The sequence below is a fragment of the Periplaneta americana genome, chromosome 15 (assembly GCF_040183065.1).
Source record: "Periplaneta americana isolate PAMFEO1 chromosome 15, P.americana_PAMFEO1_priV1, whole genome shotgun sequence".
Lineage (NCBI taxonomy): Eukaryota > Metazoa > Arthropoda > Insecta > Blattodea > Blattidae > Periplaneta > Periplaneta americana.
The window spans coordinates 126,933,060-126,961,054 of NC_091131.1; the positions used below are offsets into that span (position 1 = coordinate 126,933,060).

A 27,995-nucleotide genomic window follows, 5' to 3' on the forward strand; every position below is an offset into this window, starting at 1 on the left:
AGTACCCGTATCTGAAATTTGTATTGTTTTCCATACCGATACCTCTGTGGTCAACTGCAAGGGCAGATAGATGTCTTGGATACGTCATAATAAATTGTCTGCAAAATGTATACGTACTTTCGTTTCATGATATATGTGATTAATTTTAATGTTAATAACTCCAGTCATTTTGCACCTTTGATGGCCGCATGATTTGCCAGTCCCTTCCTATAGTTCTGTCAAAGTAGATACCGATAGTAGAAGTTGGTTTGGTGGCCTTCTTCGTTATTAATGTGGCTCACCAGGTGTCTTTCCCAGTAATCTTAACACAATTCTTTTGACTCAATTTTCATAAGCCAAATGTTTTTAAATGCAGAAATATGCAGTAAATCATGGTATGATACTGCATTATGCATCCACAGTAGGCTAAGATCGCGTTCTCTCTCTTATTGCTGCAGACTAAGAGAGGATAAAGTAAAGAGAAAACTTTCAATAGACTGACTTATTGAAACTTTTGTTACTTTGAAATGGTTTTGAATCTGCGAAAAGGTGATCTGAAAGTTGCAGAAAATTAATTTCACACTTCTTCAAGTAAAACAGAGATTCGGCTAGTCACTGCATAAAAAGTATAGTGAGGAAGTAGCCTATGTGCCATTGACATAACACCGTTTTGAGTGGAGAACAGGTTTATGTACCTGTACTTCAAAATGTAGGGCTAGAATTAATTATTTTATTATTGTAACTATACCGGTAGTACGATACCTTTCTGATGTAATGAGCTGCCATTCAGTTTGCAGGACCTGCTAAGGTAAGTGAAAGGATAAAGAAAGCAACTACAACACTCATCTTTAAAAATCTTAGTGGTCATGTTCCGCAATCATGTCTTTTATTGTGACAAATAATAATGTCTTTTAACAAATGTAAAAGTAACATTTAATTGCACCTGACTTGTGCAGTTGTTCCATCAACTACACAAGACATATTTTGGCCTATATTTTACTAACCCATTTCATTCAATTTAAGCTGCAATAAAATAATTATTTTGAGCTTAGTATTTCATGTAGTATATGCCTGAGCACTTCACAAAAAGGCATGTCACTCACACAAAATTATAATAATATATTTATATATAAACTTTCATAAACTCAAGAAGTGACAATAAAACGAATGACTCCGTGGAGCCAGGTTATGTGATTCTTTACGTTCATTGCATGCACAACACAATACCACTGAATGCAACTGAACAATGTTTCAGTATTAGACGTTTCATTAGGAACTGCACTTCAATGGAATTATATTTTACATGCAGCTTCTAGTAAAATGCATTTATATCTTATTGTCAACATTGTGGATAAGCTACCAGTATACTAAACTGTACGTAATTAATTTAAACAACCTAATTCATTGCTTCTTAACTCACCATAACGAGATGAGTGCTGATTGAAAATATAAATTTGTTTCTACCTTTACATACCACTAACAAGATGGTATCTGAATGATATATATAGCAGAGTTTATATTAATACTATAGTAAAGAAAAGAATATTCCTTATATGTCTGTACAACAAAGTGTGGGCAAAAATAAAATAAAATGAAATTAAAGCAGCAAAATAAGTTGAAGTGACATAAAATTAGGTTTGCTAATATAAGTAATGATAAAAATAGTTCCATGAACTGTGGTTTGTTAACAAGAGCGTAATTAAATGTTGAGAAATTCCATACCACTCCTATTTTTCCCGATGACAATTACGTGTCAGAATTTGGATAAAATTAAGTTGCACATTTATGTATAGGGTGACCGTATGTTCCATATTGTAATATTGTCTCATTCATCTTGTTAATTCGACAAAATCCCACTTTATTCCATTTTCATTTAAAATGAATTTCAAATGTGGATAATTCAAACTAACATTTTCTACGAAGATGACGTCATATCGAAATAATACTTCAAAACTTGATGCAGAGGCGAGAGAGTTACTTTATACACTGATTAGTGTTTTTTACAGTTCAAATTATTCACAGAATATTTTGAACGGTAGAATATAAGAAAGAGTCCACTGAGTGGAGTAGTAGTTTGCATGTTGGACTGCGAAACTGTAGACCCGGTTTCGAATATGGTTGGGACAAGTTACCTGGTTGAGGTTTTGCCGAGGTTTTCCCTCAACCCAATAAGAGGAAATGCTGGATAATTTTAGGCACAGAACTCTGGACTCATTTCACTTTCATTATCATCTTCATTTCACTCAGATGCTAGGTAACGATGACAGTTGATGAAGGATCGTAAAATAAACAAATTTAAAAGAAGTCCAAAAGAAAGGGAAATACATTAAATTATTACAATGATTCTAAACCCAACTTATGGCCAGGAAAAGGATTGACATATTTATTAATTATATTACTGGTATTTACTTTAATTTATTTAAATTCTTTTGCAGACAGTAAACAGAAACTGTCTTTGTTTTAAATACCAATAATGCGTTCGTGAAGGAAGACTAAATGACTTCACAAATGTAGCTAAGTGTCACCTGATAATCATTATATTTACAACATTACGACATTAAAGTTTTTGAAGAGCAGGAGGCGAAACAAACTGTGACACCTGTCCCATTGGTAACTCAAACTATGGTAACATCTCGTTAACAGTTGAAAACATTGTGGTCAATCTACTTATGGAACAAGCTGAAGTGAAATACTGAGCTAGAAGACCCCTTCCTCTTAATCCTTAGATGATAACTAGTGCAGAAAAAATTGTCTTTGATTTGATTTCTCAGTTATCCAAGTGTTAAAAAGTCACGGTATTTTTAAGTTACATAATAAATACTTTCAGAGGAATGGAGAAATCATAGCTGGAGCAGAGACACATTGAAAGGTTACGATCTGTGTGGTCTTGTTAATAGGTAATTTATACACTGGTGTGTGAGATTTTAGTGTTTAACCATAATTGAATTCTGAATAAGAATTTGAGTGTTTCAACTATGTGTTGAGATTTAAAATCTCCGAGAGTTCGAAATTATTTATAAGTTCCATTGTCAGTTCTGTATCACCACAGACTTAGAAGGATATACTGTACTATTTTGAGTGCATTATGCTAGAACTACCGAAAAAGGTGAATAAGTAGGTGACCAACAACATTATGAATCAAAATGTTCCCACTCTTCTCTAACAGAGATCACCATAATCTTATCAGAGTGACATCGTTACCAAAAGTTGAAAATGGAGTAGGTTCTAATTGCAAACCTAGTCATAGAATTTTGACTAGGCCTACTTCTTTATTCATAAGAGTGATCTACTAAATCGACTAATCTACTAAATGGGACCAATGGCTTTATTCGCTCATCCAGTGATAGCCGCACTTAGGATCTTTCCTGCCTAAAATTCACCGCCCTCATTTGGAATCGAAACTGCATCCAGACACATGTATGGTAATTACTATGGTGTGACCAAAACTACTTCTAACTTGACATCTTACAGAAAGGAGGAGCAATGTTATCATTAGGAACCAGATTGTTATGTAATATCAAGGTGTGAAATATGTACATATTTATGTAAGAAAAATAAGCTGAATATGTACCTAAATATGTAAAATCATGAAAATATTTAATATCAATATCTGCGCTGGTTTGTATTGTTTAGCCTAGATATTTGTAGTCTGGTACAATTTTTAATTTTCTGTTCTTCATGACGATTTCTACTGTTTCTCGTGCTCTTCCGCCGTTTCTGAGTATTATCATTTCTGTCTTGTCCACATTTATATCAACTTTGTTTTATTGCACCATTTTACCATGATGTTTATTGTTTCTTCTAACTTTGTAAGGTCTTTAGACCCTACTACTATGTCGCCCACTTATGAGTCTGAAATTATTCTCTTCTTGATTTTTACAATACAAAGAAGTTGTATGAGAAAGGTTGCCTTTTGTTCACTCATATTTGCAGTGTGCAGTAAGGGTTGAGTGCCTCTTTTACTTCCTGGAAGTAAGATGTTATGTTTCGTCCCGAAATATAGCCTTTCTCGGGTAGGTAAAAAGGCTTTTTAAATCTGTGTATTTCAAATTGTAAACTTCCCCAGCAGAAGTTTTCTTTTTCCTTTTAAGGAAGTAAAAATGAATAAAACCCCTAAATATGTAGATTTATGTAATACCAAGCCATAATATGTAATGTGGGGTAAATATGTAAAAATATGTAGTATCAAATTTTAATATATTATAAGATTCGCAAAGATTTGTTATTTATATAGGCTATGGTTAGATTGAAAGGAATATAATACGTAATTACATAAAAATCCGGTCCCTAGTTATCATGTTGTCCATCTTACATGTAAGCAAGTGTGCTGCTGATAGAGTGCAGTAACGAACAGCTGACATGAACGTATACATTGCTAACCAATTTGTTGAATACTATGCATTAAAATTAATGTACATTATTATTTTATTAGTAGTAGTAGTAGTAGTAGTAGTAGTAGTAGTAGTAGTAGTAGTAGTAGTAATCTTCAATGTAATGTAATATTGTTAGAAAAGCGTTGAAGGAACTGTTAACTGTAAAAACATGTTTAAATTTAATACGATGCCGATATTTTTACTTTTATGAGTGCCAGTATTCGTCCATGTAATATTGTTACGAGGGCTATTCATAAAGTAACTTCCGTTTTCATATAGCGTGCGTAACAACAGAGACAGTGGCGCTGCTCTTGCGGTGGAGTGTACCTTGAAGCAGTATGTGTCGAGCAGCGGTAGAGTCAAGGTCGTGTCTTTGTTCCTCTCTGAGCCATGTGCTGTCAAAATGTGTTCTGCAATCGCAAGTCCTGCCAGGTGTGAGGTACGTTCTGTAATAAGATTTATTGTGGTCAAAAACTGTACAGCTAGTGAAATCTATCGCCAACTTTGTCAAGTTTATGGGCCAGACGTAATGAGTGAAGGTGGTGTAAGATAATGGTGCTGTATGTTCAAAAATGGGCGAACCAATATCCACGATGAAGAGAGAAGTAGTCGACTGAGTATCGTGAATGCAGATCTGATTCATTTGGTTGACGAAAGGGTTAGAGCAAACTACAGGTTCACCATGTCAGAGCATAGTGAGGATTTTCCACAGATTAGTCGTACTCTTCTGTACAAAGTGATTACCGAAGATTTGGGCTACCAGAAACTTTCTTTCAGATGGTTGCCTAAACTCCTTTCTGAGGAACAAAAGGCTCAGCGGATGGGAGCAGCACTGTCCTTTCTTGAGCGTTACGAAAGAGAAGGAGATGCTTTTCTTGATCAGATTGTGACAAGAGATGAGACTTGGGTGCGGTATGTGAATGCAGAAACAAAACTTCAATCAATGCAGTGGGGCCATACTCACCCCCGAAAAAACCCACAAAGTGTCGTCAAACACTTTCCACGAGGAAGCTCATGGCAACTGTCTTCTGGGAAAGAAAAGGAATTTTGCTAGTGGAGTTCTTGGAGAGGAATGCCACAATTAACTGTAACACACCAACAAACTTGAAAAGGGCCATTCAAAACAAACATCGTGGCATGTTGAGCTCTGTGGTGATTTTCCTGCATGACAACGCCCGGCCGCATACAGTGCGTCATACTGCGACCAAACTGCAAGAGTTCAACTGGGAAGTATTAGATCACTCTCCCTATAGCCTAGATTTGGCATCTAGCGATTACCATCTCTTCATGCACATAAAGACGTGACTTGGCTCGAAGCACTTTGACGATGACAAAGACTTGAAAACCAGCGTCGTAGGTTGGTTTCAGTCGCAGGCAGCCGAATTCTACGATTGCGAAATTTCAAAGCTCGTCAAACGTACGACAAGTGTCTCAATGTGACTGGAAACTATGTGGAAAAATAAACTAGAGTGTATACTTTCAAACGCATTGTAACCCAATTCTGTAACGTCATTCACAGGTTTGTAAAAAATAAATGGAAGTTACTTTATGAATAGCCCTCGTAGAAAAGCATCTTGCTAGAAAGCATTTATATTTGTTACACTTTTCTCTTTTCCCCGAGTTTCAAGCCTTGAGGACCCTATGTCATCTTCATCTACACGGCCTTTTTCTTTTCCAATATCGATAACAGTGGGCTTATTAATTTCAACACAAGCAGCAGTTCTCATTACGACTTGCGCCAAAGGTAAAAGAGGCCTGCCATTATCTTTCTCCCTTTCAAAATATTGTCTTATGTTACACACCATCTCTCGCGCTTGACTCTTTAACGGAGCACCTTGTACAATATTCTTTGTTCTCCGCCTGCCTTTCCTTCCTTTGGACATTGCACAAGTCACCTGTTTAGAAACTCTCGCACAAACTAGAAAACACACACTAGTTATACACTCCACCAACGAAGATAATACGTGTAATATAATTTAAACACAATAATTATCGATATACTAAAAGAATAATAAAACTAAATATCTTTAATTCACACAATACACGCGCCAACTCAAAGTCATCCTGGGAATTGTATGCTCGTGCAACTTGTAAACAAACAGCAACACTGTCCCATTACCATGGTTACGCGTGATTGGTTGATTTGAATAGTTGCCATGGTAACATGCTAAAGGCGCCATATTTTGTCTGATCGGAAATAGTTTGGACACACCACAGACTACCGAGGATGACACGGTTAAAAAAACCCAAATTCTTATCCACAATGTCCATATACGGTATAGCCTGACAAGCTTTATAGAACATATATGTAGGCTATTAATGACATTTCTTTGTAGTAACGTTATTTAATAATTTGCCAGTACAGTCATAGGTGGAGTTATGGGGGAGCACTGACCCCCCCAAACTTGCCTGAACTCCTTTTTTTTTTTTTTTTCTATTAACGTTACAAAATACTGAATTCAAAAGATCTATTTTGCTTTCGTTTATGATTAAGTTTATGTGCTTAAATTGATGAATTTATGTCTTCAGAGCATGTGTCTGGACTATAATATTTATTTTAAATTTCTGAATGTATAAGAATTCCTATATCTCATTTGACGAATGGAAGCACTGTAATATTTCTTTTGTAACAGCCTGTAGGGTAAAGTTGCCATTTTCGTGATACCCATAATCCCATGATACTTTTTTAAAACTGAATGTCAGTCAAAGCTCTGCTGTTCCACCATAGTGCCAGACATCTTTCGCCTACTTTTGAGACATTGGTGAACTTCATAGCAAGATACCCAATCCCGTGACATTCAGTGAAAAAAAAGTACCGGTATCACGGAATTAGGCAACTTTACCCTACTCATGTGTTAGAAGTCTGCAGGTGTTCAGGCTGCCACTTGGAGACGTATGAATAACACTGCACGACAATGCAGAAAAAAGAAAAGTGATCCTGGTATAATGTGTAAACTTAAAGACGAGATTAAATAAGATAATTAGAGTTTACATTTCATAGGATTTCTTCAGGAAAGTAAGCTTCATATAAAAAGTTTCTGTTAATGTTGTTACGTAGTTTTATTGATGTATGCATGTGTTTCTGTACGAGAGAGAAAGAGAGGGAGATTGTTTTAAGTTATGCGCTATTACTCGTATGATTTGTAGTAGACCTACAGTTCAAGCCCTATTATAACTTGGTCTGAAACATCGCGGATATGGATGTAACACTGTAAGAAACATGCCCCCCCCCTCCAAAATACATTTATTAAATTATCATATTCCGATATACTGTACAACGGTCAAGCTATAACGGGGAGAGGTGATAAATGATGTCTCCCATAACCCCGTTAAATGGAGTTTCTTGGTTTTGCTTTGCCCCCTCCCAAGGAAACGGTTCTCTCTCTGCCTATGAGTACAGTGTAGCCTACTTATGAAATTGTGTAGGCCTATGGTCTGAAATAACAATATTTCATGTCTTCATATCTAAGGGAAATATAATATAAATTCCCATTATACATTTTTTCTTATGAGTGCTTTGTAAATCCAATTTAATTGTGAAACATATTTATTTTTGTATGTTTTCATAAATATGTACATTACGTGTAGGGCTACACAGATTTATTTATTTTTGTATGTTTTCATAAATATGTACACTATGTGTAGGGCTACATATTTATGAAAACATACAAAAATAAATATGTTTCACAATTAAATTGGATTTACAAAGCACTCATAAGAAAAAATGTATAATGGGAATTTATAAATGAAGGATAAAATGAACCTAAAGCTTTTCATTTTAAAGCCATGAATACTTATAATTATGGGTAACAAGGAGATCGAGAGTCGGTGCCTTCTCATATTTGAAACGAGAAAGATGTGAATGATTAGAATAAGATTTCGACTGTCTTTACAGTTTGGAAAGAGAAAATAATGAGTACCTATGCCCTAATGCCTGCTAGCAAACTTGGACCTTTTTTAAACTCAAAGTTATCTAATTTTATCATACAGATAGGAAATTTTTCCATTGCTAATGAAATATCATATACATTGGAGGTCAAAATTATAGGGCTACTCTTAATAAAAGTACCAGGTACGTAGATAATTTGCGTATGAATCTGTTGAATTTGATCGTGAAATCAATAGCCTACCACCAGTATAATTTTTTGAAAGTATAAAAAAAATTACTTTTTCATTTATTGAATGATATTAAAACATTCCATTTCTAATAGGGTACAACAGCTTTTGATCTAAAAAAGTTCTGAAATCAGAATATCCAAATACTTACAAGCCACAATATAAGAATTACAATTTCACATATTGGTATGGTACTGGTACCATAAAATGGGGTGACTTGATATGCTGGGGGGAGGGGGGGGGGACTTGATATGTTTTGTTTCGTTCCGAAACATCAACCTACAAAATGTATCAAGTCTCCCAGAGTATCAAGTCACCCCGTTTTACTGTACTGGAAAAAATTCTAAGGATTAGATCATTTTTAACGTTTTTAAATTTGCCTTCTCTGCATCTCTGAAAACATGTTAGAAAGAAGAAAAAACACAGTCAATCCTGTTCATTTAGACTTTTTGTGATACAGTAGTTTTCTGTTTTATTTTCCTGTTTATTCTTTTGAAGAAAATACATATTATTCTTCGTGTAGAAGTTGTCTTTAAGCACAGATTCTTGCAAATTCCCAGATCCTCTAGCACCATCACTGAATTTTCAGCTTTTCGTATTCACGGTACATTCTTCTCCTCAGTACTTTAATCCACCCTTCTAGCACTGTAAACTGGATTCATCAGAATTATCCTTACTTGAGAGAAACTGGTTCTTGTTGCTCTACATTAACAGAAAGTTCTTGGAGGCAAATGAACAGAAACGTTCACACACAGTTGACAGTTGTAAATTTGGACACTAGTCTTTCCAACTTTCTTTAGAAAGTCTTCTGACCTTTATTTTTGTGGGTGTAGGAGGGAATTCTCTAGTACCAGCTCACTCATAAGGAACTTTCGTTTTTATCGCTAAATAGTACTATATATGGTAGATCAGTGGCGGCTCCTGCATATTTCTTAAGAGGAGAAAAGAAGTTAACAGTATAAAATGACACTTTCTTGAATGAAACATGCTATAAATTAGCCTACATGCATAAATGTAAGCCCAGGTAGTGTTGAGTTGGCCTTCCCTTTTGTATAGCAATAATCTGTTCTTGTAAACTGAGTTTCCTAAATTGTCCAAAATATAATGTTTTTTCACTTCCATTCATTGTTGAATAATTGCACAAATTAACAATTACAAGGAAATTCACAACTTCGCGGCATTTTCCGCGCACACTACAACATCACATATGTTGGAAGAGACCAGCTACTAACACGTAACCGGAACCATTTTATGGAAGTGGGAATGGGAAATAATCTGTTAGGAAAGCGAACACAGCACTCACCCATGTGGCCTGTGTTGCCACATGTACATTTTACAAGTTCAGTGTCACATGCTTTTGTAGAATGTCAGTTCTTGTAAAGTCATACTATAGGTATCCTACAAGCAAAAGTCAGCTCGAACTCCTCGTGCTGCGCATGCTATACTCCTCTTACCACCCTCCAGTAGGCTTGAGAGCATGCTGGGAACAGGAGCATACGTCATCTGCGCAAGACAGTCACGCCTGCTGGTTTCTGCGCACTGAGTTTTCCTTGTTGGATGCCTATACCATTATTGTTAAAATATAGTTTGAGCATTTAAGGTTTAAGTGAGCTGGCAGTGGCCGATAATTTTTTTTTATGTTAAAAATAATGTAGTTTGGAGTACTTTCAATTTCAAATATATTTGAACAAAACTGACAACTTGACTGTCGCCCTGTCTAGTGGATAATGAATGGAAGTGAATTTCAGAGGCCAAAAGATCTGCGATACTAACGTAGAATTACTTTCTTTTTGTTTTATATAAACCTGACTTCAACTTTCAAATATCCTCGAAAGTTTCAAACCATGAATAGTAGTCTATATAAAATGCAATAAATAATATTTGATTTATAATTTAAAACTGTTTTTATTATGCCTTTTTTTTTAATTCTTCTTGCATGTTGATAAAGTATCGGACTTTATGGGTCCCTGACTGCACTATGATGTCGTTCCTTGTGATGTTAGTTTATAGAATCTCTTCTTCGCACAAATTCGAAGACGTTGATGTCCTTGAAAATTGTTTGGAAATTTGTTTGTAGATGTGTTTCCTATACTGTATCACGAGACCACCAGTTAGATTATTATGCAATATTAAAAATAGCCATCTTCGGCGTTCTATACAGTCTGAAGTCATCTACATTATAGTCTCCAATTCCTTTAATTAAATAATTTGGGCTTCTTTGAAGTCGACTATAAAACTTCCTTATAATTTTAATAAGAACTTCACGTATATAAGGCATATTGAGATCTTCATGTATTTGAGATGTTCTAGAGAACCAGTCAGACACATGAATTGTATGTGTTATAGTCTGGTTGAATGCAACATCACTAGATGGCAGCGGTAGCGAGCTTGCTGCTACAGTGACTGTAAAGAGAGTCACTGTAGCTTGCTGGATGACCGTCTGCTACACTATTTCCCGCCCATGCGGTGAGGATCTCCTCCCTGTCCGTTCATTTACTTGCTTTAAAACTCTGCTTCTTTCTCTGGCCGCTAGTGCGCTGTTGTCTATGTGTGTTAACTGCAGTAAAGGAGGAAAGGATCGACTTTCCTCTTCACAAACAATTTCGCATCTTTCTCACAGTTTTCGCGCAGCATATGAGCACACTCGTTTAAAACTCGATCAACTGAGGTTTTCTGACAGCTGTGAACTTAAAAATTATCGAATCTTCTTCAAATTTCAAGGCACATATTTGGTATTTACTTTCAAAAGCAGAAAAAATATAAGGAGGACAATCCTCCCTTCCCTCCCCCGAGGAACCGCCACTGTGGAAGATATTTATTTTCAGATACATAGAGATATCTTTTTCATTGTTTTTGAGTTTATACTTGCCTATGATTTCTCATTTCATCTCTTTAGAGACAGAAGACAACTCATAACTCATTATAAATACGGCTCCCAACTGTTTTTTTAAATACAGGAGACTATGGAATCCATAAAATCACACGCACGCACGCACACACGCACACACACACACACACACACACACACACACACACACACAAAAATTAGGTCTACACTTTGACGGGTTTAAATTAAGAGTATTTTGACATATTTTTCCTAGTGCAATAGATTTAACAAATTGTAAAAATTCGTTGAAATTAAATGTAATTTACATTTCTGATTTTATTAGATGTGTCGTATGTTACGAACGTCTGTCCACTTATTGTTCACGAGCAAACTACTACCTGATATGCTTAGAACAAAATTCAACAGTTTTCCAAATTTTTAACATCAACATTGATTGTAAATTGATGAGCAATGAAACTCCTTTCTGGCAAGTGTTATCTTCTACAAAGACTGCACATTTTAATGCATCTCTGGAATAACAAAATTCGTCATATAGGCCTATATCATCTTTATGGCAAAATTAAATGTCTGAAACAAATATTTTTACATTATGCAAAAGCAAGGGAGGAAAGTGCTCGAAGTGAAGAAACATACGAAAGTTTTGACAATCCTGTTTATAAATGTTGTATATCAGAATGTACTGAAAGGCACATTAAACCCTAGATTATTATCAATACAAACTTTTAACTTCTAAATGAACTAGAAATAACAATTTTTAGCAAACTTTCAGTATAATGCAGAGAAGGTGTAATTCGAAAGAGTCATATTTACAGTTCTTTTGTAAAATTCTTCTCTTTTTCTCTATACAGTAGAGTCCCGATTATTCAGGTTATACAGGCCGAGGGTAATCCAGATAATATGGAGGGTGAGTGCACAGAGTGCTATGTGGTTTCTGATGCTGTAATCTTAAAGGGACAAAGGTCGGACCCAGTAATGTAGAAAGACATTACTCATATGTACATAATAAACAAGTTTTTATTCATAATACAGTATATAGTATGTAATTGATTTAAAAAAAACTTTGTTATTGTTCAGTACTGTATATATGTACACTATTATAATTAAAAAAAAAAGCTATCCAGGTAACACGGAAGGTTGGATAATCGGACTCCACTGTATTTCGTTTCTTTATTTCATTTTTTTTGCTCTGGTTTCTGTGTAACTTCGGGTTTAGGGATATTTTTTGGCTTCCTTGTATTTTTTTTTTTTAAGAAATTGTAATAGCTTATAGCAGTACTTAGCAGAAATAAAATATTTTAATATCAATGATTATATGGCGAAAATAATTGTTTGTACATTTTAAAACATAAAATTTTCTTTTTTTATTTCCTTCCTATGTGAGTGAAATTCATAAAATTTCTCAATTCACTACAAATAAAACATTTCGAATGTTGAATGTAACTTCGACTTCCGAGATTGCATGTCAGTCAAGTGAGTTCAATCGTTAGTAATGGCTCGAAAAGTAGGATGTATTTTTCTCCACCCTCTCTTTATCTGAAGCTTTGAAATGTAGTGTTTCCTATATTTCATCAGAAACAGAAAAATCCATTCTAATTTTTGCCTGAATCCTAAAAATTTATACCATATTCTGAAATGGATGTTGAAATATCAAATTATAAAATAAAGTGAAATATTTCAGAAATTTATGTGGGGAGAAAAAATATGAAAACTGAAGTTTTTCTGATATACTATGTGAAATACGAAATTTGTTTTTCCTAAAACAATTTCCGTGTTTCTTAATTGTAGATATGATCTCAAAAGTAATGACATTCAGTAGCTGTCTTGAATTCTATATATGGTACTGAGAAGGCTTTTTAAACTATTAGCAGCAATTTGATGTTGGAAGAACGCCACAAAGAATGCGTCAAAATTGGCACCATATCTTCTACTTAATTCTAAAATATTTCACGCCTGATAATTCCTATTAGTATTACAAGTTAAAGGGATCTCCTATATACACCATTGGGGGTATGAACATAGAGCTCCATGCTTTCTTGGTCTCAGCACTAGAATGAGGTTGGCAACACAAAATAAACATATTAAAACTTTCAGTTTCCGACACAAATCTCACTTCAGTCAGTGCTAAGGATAGAATCCGAGTTCGAGGTATGGTGTGGTAAGTCTAGGTTGACAGACGTCCTCTATTTTGCGGATATGCCCTCATTTTTACGTCTCGGTCTTCTGTCAGTGAACAAAATTTAATTCTGCAAAATATCCTCCTTTTGTCCTCTGAACGTAGCATCATTTAGCATCAAAATATGTGTCTGAATTGATGCCTTCGCAGTTTGAAATGGCATAATAACAGTTTCAGTTCTTTTCTATGTACAGTACCACTGTTGACAATAGAATCTGTAAAATTCTATTCCTGATAAAATGCAATATATTTTAAGAAATACTCCTGTCAAGTATTTTATTAGGTAATATCTATTAGAGAAACTCAAACTCTTGCAAGGAATATCATCTGCAGGGAAGTATTAATGAACTTGGTATTGGTATATTTTGTTTTTTAATATTCGTCAAAGTGTTTAAATTCTTGCATTACTATTGTTAATATATTTTCAAATTTCTAAATTATATTAGTTTGTTATATCTATTTCATAGTTACTCCCATTAGGCAGGTAGGTCCTCATGTTATCTTCAATGTCCATTTTTCCACATCGCAGAATCTGGTCACCCTAGGCAAGTCCACACTCTAGCAATTAATAGCTATCAGAGGAGTTATCATAACTGACTAATGAATAACGGAAAAAACACATATTTAATTTTCGGTTTTTAAGTGCCAATTTTTGTTGTTTAATCCTATAATTACTTTTTTGTCCTTTTTTACCAAATCCAGTTAAGTTTCGTGTTATTCTTAAAAGGATTGAGAAATATTGCCCAAATAAATTTTGCATGAGAACTAATATAATATGAGTATGAAAGAAAAGAGGGAGAGGAATTCTGGCAACTAATATTTATTTTCAAGAGTCCATTACGGCGAATTCTGTAATATTGTGACTATTTTTTATGAAACGCCATGTTTGGTGCCGGTATATGGTTTAAGTGCACTGTTTATGCTAAGTGAAATAACGGAATTTTTTTTTTTGTCACATTAACATCTACATCATCTCCCTTTTTCCTTGAAATTATTACAGTATATGCTTTTTCTAATTATTATGCAATGTCAATGAACTGACAAGGCTGGACAGAGATTTAATGCTGTTACATCTCAAAACTAAAACTGCAGTGTTGTACGAGTGCTAATTGACATTAATATACCTTACAATGTTCATAATCTAGGATCTCATTCATGTAATTTTCAAAGTTCACGTTTCACTAAAATAAAATTATGTTGTTACATAAACTTCTTTCAATAAAGTCATACAGAAAACTTGCGGTGTAGGTTGTGTTGTATGCAGAGTCAATGCTGTACTGTAGTATAGAATATCAGACATCAAATCACATTGTATCTAAAATAATGTCCATTAATTTTGGTAGTTCTTTGTTTTCATTTGATTTTTATTATTACTGGTATCATGGCACCATATATGAGATTGTGATATATTATTGTGACAGCAAAAAATAAAGCACTAAATGTATCGTACAATATTATATGTTCATAATTTTCCACTGTGAACAAAGATCTCATTCATATTTCTTATAAAATACAAATGTAATCTACTTAAAGCTTAGTTATATTTTGGAAAGAAAAGGCTGTATTTTAAATACTGGTACCAGTATTAATCAAAATAAATATATTTCGTTTGAGTAAGCCTGTAGCCTGTTTTTCAAAAGTTTTCATATCAGTGGTTGATTAAGCCTAGGTAAAATCTGAGCTGAGTTATACAGGATGAACAGTAAGTAATGTAATATATTCTGGTCGATGATTCCTTTAGTAAAGAGCAACCAAATAAGTCAAATACCATTTTGCAGTATTTAGAATGGTTTTCCAGAAAAACGTGCATTATAAAAGGCATGAATTGTGTGATGGTGCAATGCTGTAATCAGTAGGGAGAGCTCGGTAGGTCGTTATGTTGCTCTGAACAACTCCTTTACCTGGCTTGTTTTGAATAGAGAAATGGGAGTCCATTGCCATGTATATGGTTTTTAAAATCGTAAGAAAAAGTACAGATGATATCCATTTAATTTTTGTATTTAAACTATGTTAGAGGACAGAGACTGAAGAATGTTCATCTCATGTTAAAAGAACTTAGAAAATTTAAAATAAACTCCACAACTTATTTTTAATTAAATGTTTAGAGAACACAGACAATAAGATATGTTTATTTCAAACTAACTTTAAAAGATTTTTATTAATATTAGAGGAGAAAAATTTGATCCAGCACTGGGGATCGAACCCGGGTCCTTGGTTCTGTGTACCAAGCGCTCTCACCATTGAGCTACGCTGAAGTTCAAACCACAGCACCAGATTGAAGCCCTCTCCTCCAGTGTTTTTCCCTTTGTGGCCTGACTCCAAGTTGGGCATGTATGTTGACATTTTAATTAAGTCAACTGCCATTATACAAGGGGCGCACTCAGTTGAGTGACTTGGTAGCCGAGATTCCAGTCAGTAAAATGTCAACATATATGCCCAACTTGGAGTCAGGCCACAAATAGAAAAAAACACTGGAGGAGGGGGGGGGGATTTGATCTGGTGCTGTGGATTGAACTTCGGCGTAGCTCAATGGTGAGAGCGCTTGGTACATACAACCCCATGGACCCAGGTTCGATCCCCGGCACTGGAGCAACTTTTTCTCCTCTAATATTAATTGTTACTGTAACAGATGTATTCTGTAGGACTAAAAAAAAATAATAATCTTTACGTAAATTTAAAAAGGTTAAGAAATATTTCCACACTCCCTTTTCAATTGAATGTTCTAGAGAATATAAACAATAATGATCTTTATTTCATGTTATAAAAACAAAATTTTAGAACATTTAAAACTCCACAGGAAACGATACAATTACTTTACATTACACGAACGAAATGAAAAATATTATTTTTAAATTCTTTGATTTAATTTTCTAGAGTATGCCATTAGGAAAGTCCAGGATAACAGAGAGGGTTTGGAATTGAACGGTTTACATCAGCTGCTTGTCTATGCGGATGACGTGAATATGTTGGGAGAAAATCCACAAACGATTACGGAAAACACGGGAATTTTATTGGAAGCAAGTAAAGAGATAGGTTTGGAAGTAAATCCTGAAAAGACAAAGTATATGATTATGTCTCGTGACGGGAATATTGTACGAAATGGAAATATAAAAATTGGAAATTTATCTTTTGAAGAGGTGGAGAAGTTCAAATATCTGGGAGCAACAGTAACAAATATAAATAATACTTGGGAGGAAATTAAACACAGAATAAATATGGGAAATGCCTGTTATTATTCGGTTGAGAAACTTTTATCATCCAGTCTGCTGTCGAAAAATCTGAAGGTTAGAATTTATAAAACAGTTATATTACCAGTTGTTCTGTATGGTTGTGAAACTTGGACTCTCACTTTGAGAGAGGAACAGAGACTACGGATGTTTGAGAATAAGATTCTTAGGAAAATATTTGGGGCTAAGAGGGATGAAGTTACAGGAGAATGGAGAAAGTTACACAACACAGAACTGCACGCATTGTATTCTTCACCTGACATAATTAGGAACATTAAATCCAGACGTTTGAGATGGGCAGGGCATGTAGCACGCATGGGCGAATCCAGAAATGCATATAGAGTGTTAGTTGGGAGGCCGGAGGGAAAAAGACCTTTAGGGAGGCCGAGACGTAGATGGGAAGATAATATTAAAATGGATTTGAGGGAGGAGGGATATGGTGATAGAGAATGGATTAATTTTGCTCAGGATAGGGACCAGTGGCGGGCTTATGTGAGGGCGGCAATGAACCTGCAGGTTCCTTAAAAGCCAGTAAGTAAGTAAGTAAGTAAGTAAGTTGATTTAATTTTAATTAATCATTCAGTGAACACGGGAATAAGAAAAACTTATTTTACGTTATACAGATTAACTTAATAATTTAATGAAACTCCGTTTGTCGTACTGCAAGCACTTTCTTTAGCCAATTAGAAATAGTTCTCTCCCACTTTAATTTTTAAAGTGTAACCGGTAATCTAAATATAAAAAATCAAGTTTCTTTAAATGAAATTGTTTGTGTTATGTTTACATTTCTCGTTGTCTCTTCTATTGTATTGTAATTGTTTACGGTCATGGTATTCGTACATTGTTTCACCAGCTAGAATTTGGATCATGTCAAAAAAATCTCAATAGTACTACAAAGTCTTGATTACAGTCACAGTCTAGTTGAAATATGTACAGAAGAGTTTTACCATGTACCGTAATAGTAAAACAAAAGGGATTTTTTTTCTCTCTTGTATGGAAGAGGACCCGAAGGCTTACACTGCAGCCTGAGGCTTATTGTGCTTACCACTCCTATTCTGTGAATGATTGTGTAGCTGAATGGCCCCACTCTTGTACAAATACAGCACACCGCACCGTGAACTTAACCTGGATTGATACTTCATACAAGACAAAAATATTCATGCAATGTTGTTGAATGTCATAAATTGATCTACAAAATAGAAGGCATAAGAAATTGGGTACAGTACTTCTTTAATTTGATCCTAAATAATCTTGTTTTTTCAGTTTGATTTTTTATATACAAAGGGAGGCTATTAAAAATGTTTTACTGCCATATAACACACTCCTTTTTGATAGCACAATAGACTTGCTGATGGAGTATGAAAGTAATTTTTTGATGAGTATTTATACTATCAACAGTTGAATCGCCTCGTCCAAAAACATTGAATTCGTCAGCTAAAGCCTTATTTAGCGTACTTGATACATAAATAGCTATTACAGCATTGTCAGGGTGCAATGAATTGTAAAATTCCTTTGCAGAACGAAAAGTTACATTTGTTTAGATCAAATTTCTACACATTTAAAGGACAAAACTAAAATTCTTTCAGTAATTTATTATCATAATACACTGCTCTCTTAAATTGACTGAGCATATTGGGAATTAAATCAATGACTTTCCCAAAACATGCTATGAAATATTTTACCCATAAAAATTTTTATCTCGAAAAAGAAGCAAAAACGAGCAAAATTGTATTAAACTTCTTTGTTTGAAATATCTCAAAGAATAACACCATGAAATCAATGATATTACTTACAGTTCACTCCGTACATTGGATAACAATCCTTTTGGTACATATGTAATTTTATTACAAATATTATGACAATTGTTCAACGTTGAATTATATTGCTACAGTGATTATTAATGAAGAAATAAAAATAGATTTTGAAGTAATTAGACGTAACTTATAACGACATTACTTCATTAATTAAGAAACAGACGAAACATTTAAAGTAATAATCAAATTGAAACTTTATTTTGTGTCGAGAAATTTTTTATGAATTTGAACATATTTATATTAATGTAAAGAAATACATATCTAAAAACTCATTTGTTAAGATAATGTAGCATTGATGTGTGGTATTTATACTTCGTTATAATAAAGTTTGTATATATTCTGATGCATGTATAAATAAATTATTTTTAAATATTATTTTTATAAGGAAGAAGTGTTTGAAAATGTTTCTGTATAATATTTATAACAATATTTGAAAGTAGTATGAAATAATGTATATTGAGAAGGAAAGGCTATATGGAATTTATTTAGAATATTTAGATATATATTTATTTTTACATTTTTAAATGTCTTGGAAAATAATTTGCCCTCATGTTTTCTTAGTTGATGCTTTGCCATTTTTACTAACACTATCTGTTGAATAAAGACCCAACTTTATTCCCAATTCTTTTGGTTGTCTCGTTGACGGTCTGGGTGGAAAAGGATCAAAATTTGATTTAGATCTAGTTGGGCTGCCGAGACTTGATGACTTGATAGGAGGTAAAGAAACATGAATATCTTTACTCTTTGTTGGTGATGATGTAGGAGAGTATGACTTACCAGTTTTACTTTTTGATAAAGAGGTGTCGGTCAATGAAGTCTCTAGTGATGGAGTTTGAGTATCAGAACTTTGCTTTATAGATGACTCATCTTTTTCCCATCTTGTTTCTGGAAAAGATGTATAACTTGGGGGTGAGAGGTCCACGGAAGAGAATTTTGAATCAAACTTAGATGAATGTTTGTAATGTAAAGATGTTGACACTTTTGATGGACTATCCATTTCATAAATCGGAGAACATATTCTGCTTCTACTTTTCTCGGTAGTTAGAGAGGATGCCTCATCAAGAACTGATTTGTAAGAAGGGAGAGGTGATTTACTTCGGTCAGGCGAAGATGATGGTGACAAAAGGTCTCGCCTAGACCTGGTGAGGTAACCATCAATAGAACTTGAGGAATAAGATCGATTCAGAATCTCTGCAGCGGCTGCATCTGAGATAATAGTAGAGTGGGGTCTAATTGTCTCTCTTGTAGTGGCTCTACGAACCACGTCAGTACTTCCGCTGCTGAAATCATAATCTGAAGTAGTTCCAGGACGGTAGCTATACTGAAAATCCTCTGTATGTCTCCTTTTAGAATAAGGTGATTTCTGTAAATAATCATCTACTGGCGATACTTCAGTTCTATCAGATGAAGATTTAAAACTAAAGTTATCTGAGGGACGGGTTGTCGAATCTTTAGTAGTCCAGGAAGGAAGAGATTCGCGATATTTGCTACTGTAATCAATGTCGAATTCTTTTTCAGAGCTTCGTGTTTTCGTAGGAGAGTATTTGTACTTTGTGAAGCTTGTATAAGACTTTGAGGGACTTGAGTCCGAAGAGAAAGCTGAATAAGAGCTGCTAGTATGAGACAAAAAGTCATAATTGTCGAAACTGGATTTAACAGCTGATGAATCATCTCTTATTTTCGATTTTTCAAGATACCAAGAAGAACTTATCGTTGACTCTCTCGGAAATTTTGAAAAACTTGTATCTAGATGTGAATGAGTGTCGCTTTCGGCCCTACTGAAACGCTTATCTGTCCTCAACTCACAATTATCATCAGTCCATTTCAAAGAACTTACTGATTTTGCTGGTTTTAGAGGAGAATCTAAGAAATATAAACTTTCTTTTGCATCTCTTGAACTGTATGAACTGTAAGATGTTTGAATTAAAATATCTGGAGAGTAGCGCTTAGGAAACTGAGATGTTTGACCTTCAGACTTATTATCAAGGGTTGAAAATCTTTTCCAATCAGATGAAAAACTTTCTTTATCTAACTCTGCAGATTTATAAATTTTACTGTCACTATCTTCAGATATTTCAGAAACAGTTTTCATTTCAGAATGAGATACAAATTTTTCATCAGAAGACAGACTACTATCTTTCAGCTCTGTTTTGAATCTCGTTATTCCAGAATCTAAAGAAAATCTGTGATCTTTTTTACTTGGAATTTCTGGAGACAATGTGAAACTTCTAGTTGAACTAAGAGTAGGTACTATTTCCTCGTCTGTCCTGGTTACTGGTTCTAAGAAATCGTAAGACTTGCGTGATTCCTCAGATCTGACGGGAAGTGAATATTGGGACGTATCCAAAACTCGTAAGATTTTGGATTTGTCTAATTCCTCACTTTCAGACTTGAAGGTTGGAAATTCTATGTCAACTAAAGGAATTTCACGGTCTTTATCTACTTTACTGAAAGAATGGCTAGAAATTGGTTTCCAAGGTGATAAGGGAGATTTTAAAGACACTTCACTTGGAACTATAATGGGAACACTATCTTTTGGACTCACAACTGTAAGTGTACAACTGTCACTCGAACTTGTTGTGGGTAACGGAACTTCATTAACAGTCTGTCCTTCTTGGCAAGATGGGATATCAACATTCTCAGCGCTGGAAGATGTAGGAATGGATGGAAGATTTGAATCTGCAGTTGTTGTTCCACCATTAGATTCCTCTTCCGATAGCTTGCTTGGGCGCCTCGTCTGACACTGAAGAATTCGTTGAAGAATTTCCGAATTCTCTTGAATGATCTGCAATGCACGTTCACTGTTCCTTCTTCCAAGACTAAGGTTCTCATCTAGTTCTAACAATTCTGTCATCTCTACATAGTCTATATCACTGGCTGCACTCTTTTCTACTTCACTCTCTTGGTCCCTATTTATTTCCAGTATTCCTCGCTCCCTATCGTGAAGTCTCTGGTTTAGTACCAGTAAATCTGAGATGTCCTCACTGTCATCCACACTTTTACTCACCTTCTCCGGAATTATTTCTGACTCTTCAACTTCTGTACTCTTACTTATTGCGAATTTTATGTCTAAACTTATCCTATCGATCGTAGGTTCAACAGTTTCAACTCCAATCCCTCCATCTGTAGTCCTTGAGATTTCATCAGGTGGCAACATGAGAGAAGTTATGGGGGAAATGGGTTTCAGATCATGAACACTTTGTGTCGGCTCAGTTAACGGAACATCAACACTTTTTAATGACTCTGTAATATCCCAACTGTCCTGAGTTTTTTCAAATATGAAAGAATCTTCCGGTTCAGGTGAGGCAGCCATTTTTATAGGCGAAAGATCTTTAGGGATATCAGATATCAGATCGTCAGTTTGATCATCTGGTCTTTCTGAAATAGACGGAGGAGTAATAGTACGCAGAGTCTCTTCTGTAAATTGTCTATCAGATTCTAACTTCGTAATGTCGTCAGAAAAATAATCTTTACTTTTATCTGAAATAACTTCATCTTCAGGAGTAATTTCCTTTTCACTAGATACTATTTTTAATTCGGGTGTAAGACAAGGTACAAACATTTCACTTGTAACTGGAGATCTCGGAATTATTATTGATGGTTGTATCAGAATATCTGAAAATTCTATCTTTTCTGGAGATCTGAGTTCATCTGTTGGAGATACATTAATGTCAGTCTTTGTGAATGAAGTACTTTCTACAGGACTCGTTAATTTAGAAGACCCTGCCGAAGACGAGAATTCAACACATTTCGATAAAATATCATCAGAAGTCACTAAAGAAATATCTAATGTAGTTTCTAACATGAGTATTTCCTTCACTGGAGATGTTTCTTTGATGAAAGCTTCCATCAGTGGTGAAGATGATTTTGTTTCAGAGAAAGGTTCAGCATTTTCTTCCAACTCAGATGAAAGTTCAACTGTATCTACTGGTGATTCTGCAACTGGAAAAGTGACTGTTACATCTGGTATCACTGTAGCTGGTGAAATTTTATCAGAAACTGGTGGTGTGGGTTCCTCCATTTCTTCAAATAAAATCAACGGTTGTTGGACTGGCGAAACTTCAATCTTAACGAGCTCAGAGAGTGGTGGTGTTTTTGAGGAAATAACTTCAGTTGATTTTGATGGCACAATTACTTTATCCAGTGACAGTGATGGTTTTATTGGTGTATCTTCTTTTTCCAGTGGTGATAGTAGAGCAGCTGACTCTGGTGTCGGTAGTTCTGACTTGTCAACAGGCGCAGGAGAAGGTAATTTTGAAATAATGGCCTCTGCCGCTGAAGGTGCATATGACGAGGCATCACTTATGCTAGTTGGTTCTTCAGAATCGAAGTCACTGAGTCTATCAGGCTCGTCGCACAGCTCAGTAGACGTGCTGCTGCTGTCTTCACTCTCAGCATCCTCTTCTTTTTCAGTTTCTTGTCCTGGCTCCTTTATTACTGGTATTCTTGATGCAATATCCTGGCCAATACCTATGAAATTAAATTAAAATTTAATGTAAATATAATAATAAATGTTTAAATTTACATAACACAACAGAAAACAATTTACAACAAAAACTTATTACAAGAAATACCGTAGTGTGAAACTTAAATAACAGAATGCATGAAGTTTGAATATCATTAAAATAATAGCATGCAAATCTTTAAACTGTAATGTCAAGGAAGATGTGTTATTATGGATTCAACAAATACAATTTACCATTGTAATTTGAATTCAAAAACAGACTTCTTCAATTCATGAATGGTGACAATAGCCATGGGAATAATGATGATGATGATGATGATTATGACAACGAAGATAATGAAGTTATATAACTACTACTACTAGTACCGATATATTATTATTATTATTATTATTATTATTATTATTATTATTATTATACAATAAGAACCATACTGAGACTATCATTTCTGGTTATCAGACAAAATATTAATATTTGATATGAGCTTCAGGTTACTAGATTAGTCAACGAAATTCAAGAATACCAACAATTATGTAGAAATCATTAACAACAAATGGAAATGTAGTTTTCCAGAAGTAGCATTTCGTTATTTTCCAAGAAGACTCTTTTCGCACGTACCGTACTCATTGTTTTTTCTGGAAGTAGGTATTTTTGTACTTAAATCTTTCAGCAATTTCATCCAATTTGTGTGTTGCTTTCTGTAATCCATATTCTGGTTTTGCAATAAAAATTTGGTAATCTGCATATAAAAATATTCTAATAATTTTATCTTCAGCTAATTTAATTTCTATTCTTTTAATATTTTATTTATGGCGCAATATGCGCAGCATTAGATAAAAAAATTATTCAATTAAAAAGTTAAATCTGTGGCAAGGCATGAAGGCATGAAAGGCCAGCTATTGCTCGCCTCACGTCCAGATGCCTCAGCAGAGGTGAACGATTATCCAGCTGAAAAGAGGTACTGTGGTTAGTATGACAATCCCCAAGCCATTATAGCTGGTTTCTGTAAATGGATTTTGCTTCTATCGTAGCTCCCAAAATTCATCTTAATGCTAGGAAACTAGATTCCAAACACTGGCCGAAATTTCATGAAAAAATTTTTCCCCACGAGGACTCGAACCAGTGCACATTCCATAAAGTGAGTCTAAGCAAAATGCTTTAGACCATAACACTATGGTGCGGGACTATTCTATTTAGGCCTATGCACTGGGACAAGCAACAGTTTTGGCATATTCCTTCATTGAATGTTTATATAGAATTTCTTTTTTTTATTTTCGATATTCGATACATGTTTTCATATTGTTGTATTAATTTTTCATTTCCGAAATTAAAGTGGTTGAGATTCCTTGGGGCTTTCAAAGACATTGAAATAATTTCTCTATCTACATTATTATTGTGTCTGTATATAGTCAATGAAAAGAAGTTTTACAGGTAAATTATATCCTTTTTTTTTCTATTTGTTGCAGCATAAATTAATGTCTATATTACTTCCTTTTTGAAATAAGGGCTCCTACGAAAGACCTTTCCGGTTTCGAACCCATGTAATTTACGTTCTATGAATCTGAGGTGCATGAAAATGGTACCAATGTGAAGAGAAACTCAAAAAGTTTAGTTACTTACTTTAAACATATTCAATGTGTCCCCCCTTGGTAACACGGTACACATCAAGCTTATAGTCAAGTTCTGTGTATTTCCAGACCCCCAGATGCTGAGGTTACGTCTGTTCACCTTACCAGAAAGATGAAAAGTGGCTTCGTCAGAAAACACCACAGAACAAATAAATTCATCATTGTTTTCAATTAAAGTCTGCATATTTATGCAGAAATTTCTTCGTAGCTCTTTGTCCTCTGGTTTTAGGGCTTGCAGCAACTGTAGTCGGTACGGATGAAATTGCAACAGCGAAGAATCTTGCCTTAAAATCAGTGTACCATTTACGGATTATAGGCCCACTGGGTGGTGGATCTGCACCAAACTTTGTTCGGTAATGCTGTTGCACATTAATAACCGACAATTTCTCACATGAAAATCAAGCTTTTCTGTCCTCTATAGCTGTCATTTCGCTTCAACAATGAACAAATTTGTTTATATGCACTATTATGAGGCAGTGTTACCAGCTAGGAAAACAATGTTGCCACAACTAAACTTTTTGAGTTTCTCTTTCCATTGGTGCTATTTTCATGCACCTCAGATTCATCGAACATAAATTACATGTGTTTGAAACCGGAAAGGTCTTTTGTAAGAGCCCTGTACAATTGTGATATGATTTTATAATATGATTTTATTCTGTTTGCAGACAGTTTCAAAGCTGATGGATAATGTTGTATCTCTACAATTTCTACAATCATTTTTGAGCTTCTTTTGTGAAAAATTATTACAATTTCCATTCCCAATTTGTCAAAATTTGTTGCTGTTGTTATATAGATGGGCCAGTTCAAAAGGGAAACAATTCAAAATGCAAAGTTTTGAGATAACTGCATTATAAAGTTCCATGTTGCTGTGAAAAATCTAATGATAATTGAAATTGTTGTTGTTTTCTAATGCCAGGCATTTGACAATAAAGTCATTTGACCTCTTGCACTCCAATATTTTTCAAAGATATTATCATGGCCAGCCACTGAAGCACAGATTTTGAGGTGAAAATGGCAAGTTGTAGCCGATTTAAGTGAACACCATATTTTAACGTTTTGGTGGCTACTTCATTCACACACAAACCCCAGAATGTCTGGAGGACCACACCTGCTGTTGGTCGATGGGTCCACTGGACCTAGCTGGGAGATCTTGTTGATCACCAGCTTTCCCTCCTTAAGCACTGAAGGACGATTTTAGTGCCACAGCAGGTCAGCACTAGGAACAGAAAAGTAGAAAGAGGAGGAAGGAAAGGGAAATGAACCCCTAGGCCTCGAATGCTCTAATGCCATCAGGGTCGAAGAAAGTAAGAGTTCAGTCAGAGGACTGAATAGGAAAGGGTAAAGAGGGAATTAGGTATTGGATAGAGGAAAATTATACCAAATTCAGTCATTAACTCATCAAACTGACTAGTGCTAATTGATGAGTAGCCCCTCCCTTTAGTTCAACTCCCCCACTGTATCCGACAGATACCCTTTTGCAGCCAACTGAAATTACTCCAAATTCTGTTAATGGCGTTCTTTATACACTGTAAGTTCCAATTAGAATTATGTTAATTCGATTTTTTCACAGCAATATGGAACTCAAATGCAGTTATCTAAAAATTTTGCATTTTGAGTTGTTTCCCTTTCGAACTGGACCGTCGATACAGCATTAAAGAAAGTACCGATAAGTAGTTTTCTTTTATTAATAAATTAATAATAAATACTACTTGAACTCGTTTCAAATAAACTGCCATTATTTCTGAGGTACATACTCTGACATTCATTTGCATAATACCCAAGCAAGTGAATCTTGAATTTTAAATGTTAAAAAATACTGTCCAATGCTCTAGGTTGAAAGCTGTACAGACAAAAAAAGTGAGCTCACAGGCTGTCAAGTGGCAGATGTACGGGCAAAATGCATCTAGAAGAGAAGGACAGAGAGATGGAAAGACCTCCAAAATTAACATTATTCTTACTGAAAAACTCGCTTTTCCTTCAAATTTCGAAATTTGTTAATCTGAAGCACAATAATGATTTCCTTATACTCACTAGAATTACGAATATGCAGTGAACCAAGTTTATTTATTCAAGGTTGACATATATAAAGTACTATGCATCGAGTTTAATATTAGTACCTTGCTTGAGTACTGCTTCTTCTTCAGCTGTTTGTATAATGTCGTGTTGAGAACCTCTTCGTTGTTTCTTCCGTGCCATGTCTTTCCAGTGTAATGTCTCTCCACTCGCTTTTGCTGCCTGTTGAATTTGGGGTGACACCACTTCAACGTTAGATGTTGTTATCAGTTGTCCTGTTGGCACAAAATTAACTGTTAGTTGAAGACATTTAAATATAATTATTATAATTAATGTTACTGATATAAATTAATGACATAAAATACATTTTAATTTCATTATTGCAGTCAAATATACGAGTTATGCTCCATCTATTTGTTCACCACGTTAAACGCAACTGTCTCGAAGTATGGCACTATTAACAATTCTGAACAAGTTTATGTTTTCAGTAAATTAAGGAAAGGGGAATGTTTTCTTTCTATATTATGATCAAATAAAATTCTACTTAATGAATATATGAGAGAAAGGGGGAGGGGAGAGAGGGAGGTGGATATGGGGAGGGGAGAAAGGGAGGTGTATTTGGGGAGGGGAGGGGGAGAGTGAGGAGAGAGGGAGAGAGAGAGTGTTTTACATTCCTTCTCAGTGAGATGTGATTCCTAGAAGTATGACGAACAAAAAAGTATAACAACATTTTATTCTTCTGTGAGGACTGTCGAAAAAAATGATATTTTGTGTTGAAATTTTGATTGCTGATTCCATGAAACTGTTTGGAAATTCGAGTTTTTTGTCGGGTACCGGTAGTGTGGAGAAAGCTATTTATGACCAAGTTTTAGTAGCAATTTAATTATAAATTACCGGTACAGGTTTTGATTAACTGCCTAGAGAGGAATATACATTTCACTCAACTCTAGCAATATGTTATTGTTATTGTTTTCTAATGCCAGGCGTTTGACAATGAAGTCATTTGACCTCTTGCACTCCAATATTTTTCAAAGATATTGTCATGGTCAGCCACTGAAGCACAGATTTTGAGGTGTTCCGAATCCATTTCTTGGTTTGAATTGCACAATGGGCAGTTAGGGGACTAATATATTCCAATTCTATGCAGGTGTTTGGCCAAACAATCATGGCCTGTTGCCAATCTAAATGCAGCTACAGACGATTTGCGTGGTAAATCGGGAATTAACTGTGGATTATGATGCAGAGAGTTCCATTTTTTCCCTTGAGATTGTGTTATCAAAATCTGTGCTTCAGTGGCTAGTCATGATAATATCTTTGAAAAATATTGGAGTGCAAGAGGTCAAATGACTTTATTGTCAAAC

At 34.8% G+C, this 27,995-nt stretch overlaps 1 protein-coding gene across 7 annotated transcripts in view; it reads right to left on the reverse strand.

Annotated features, from left to right (window-relative positions):
- Nucleotides 1-843: 843 nt before the first annotated feature.
- The window catches only part of LOC138715323 (serine-rich adhesin for platelets-like), a 1,148,033-nt gene continuing 1,120,881 nt past the window's right edge, over nucleotides 844-27,995 (reverse strand). For all 7 annotated transcript variants that reach the window (XM_069848108.1, XM_069848110.1, XM_069848109.1 and 4 more), the window contains 2 exons: nucleotides 26,739-26,909; nucleotides 844-23,000 (listed from right to left, as the gene is read on the reverse strand). In XM_069848108.1, the coding sequence (XP_069704209.1) occupies nucleotides 19,078-23,000; nucleotides 26,739-26,909 (4,094 nt within the window). In that variant the 3' untranslated portion in view covers nucleotides 844-19,077. The remainder of the gene's footprint in view (nucleotides 23,001-26,738; nucleotides 26,910-27,995) is intronic.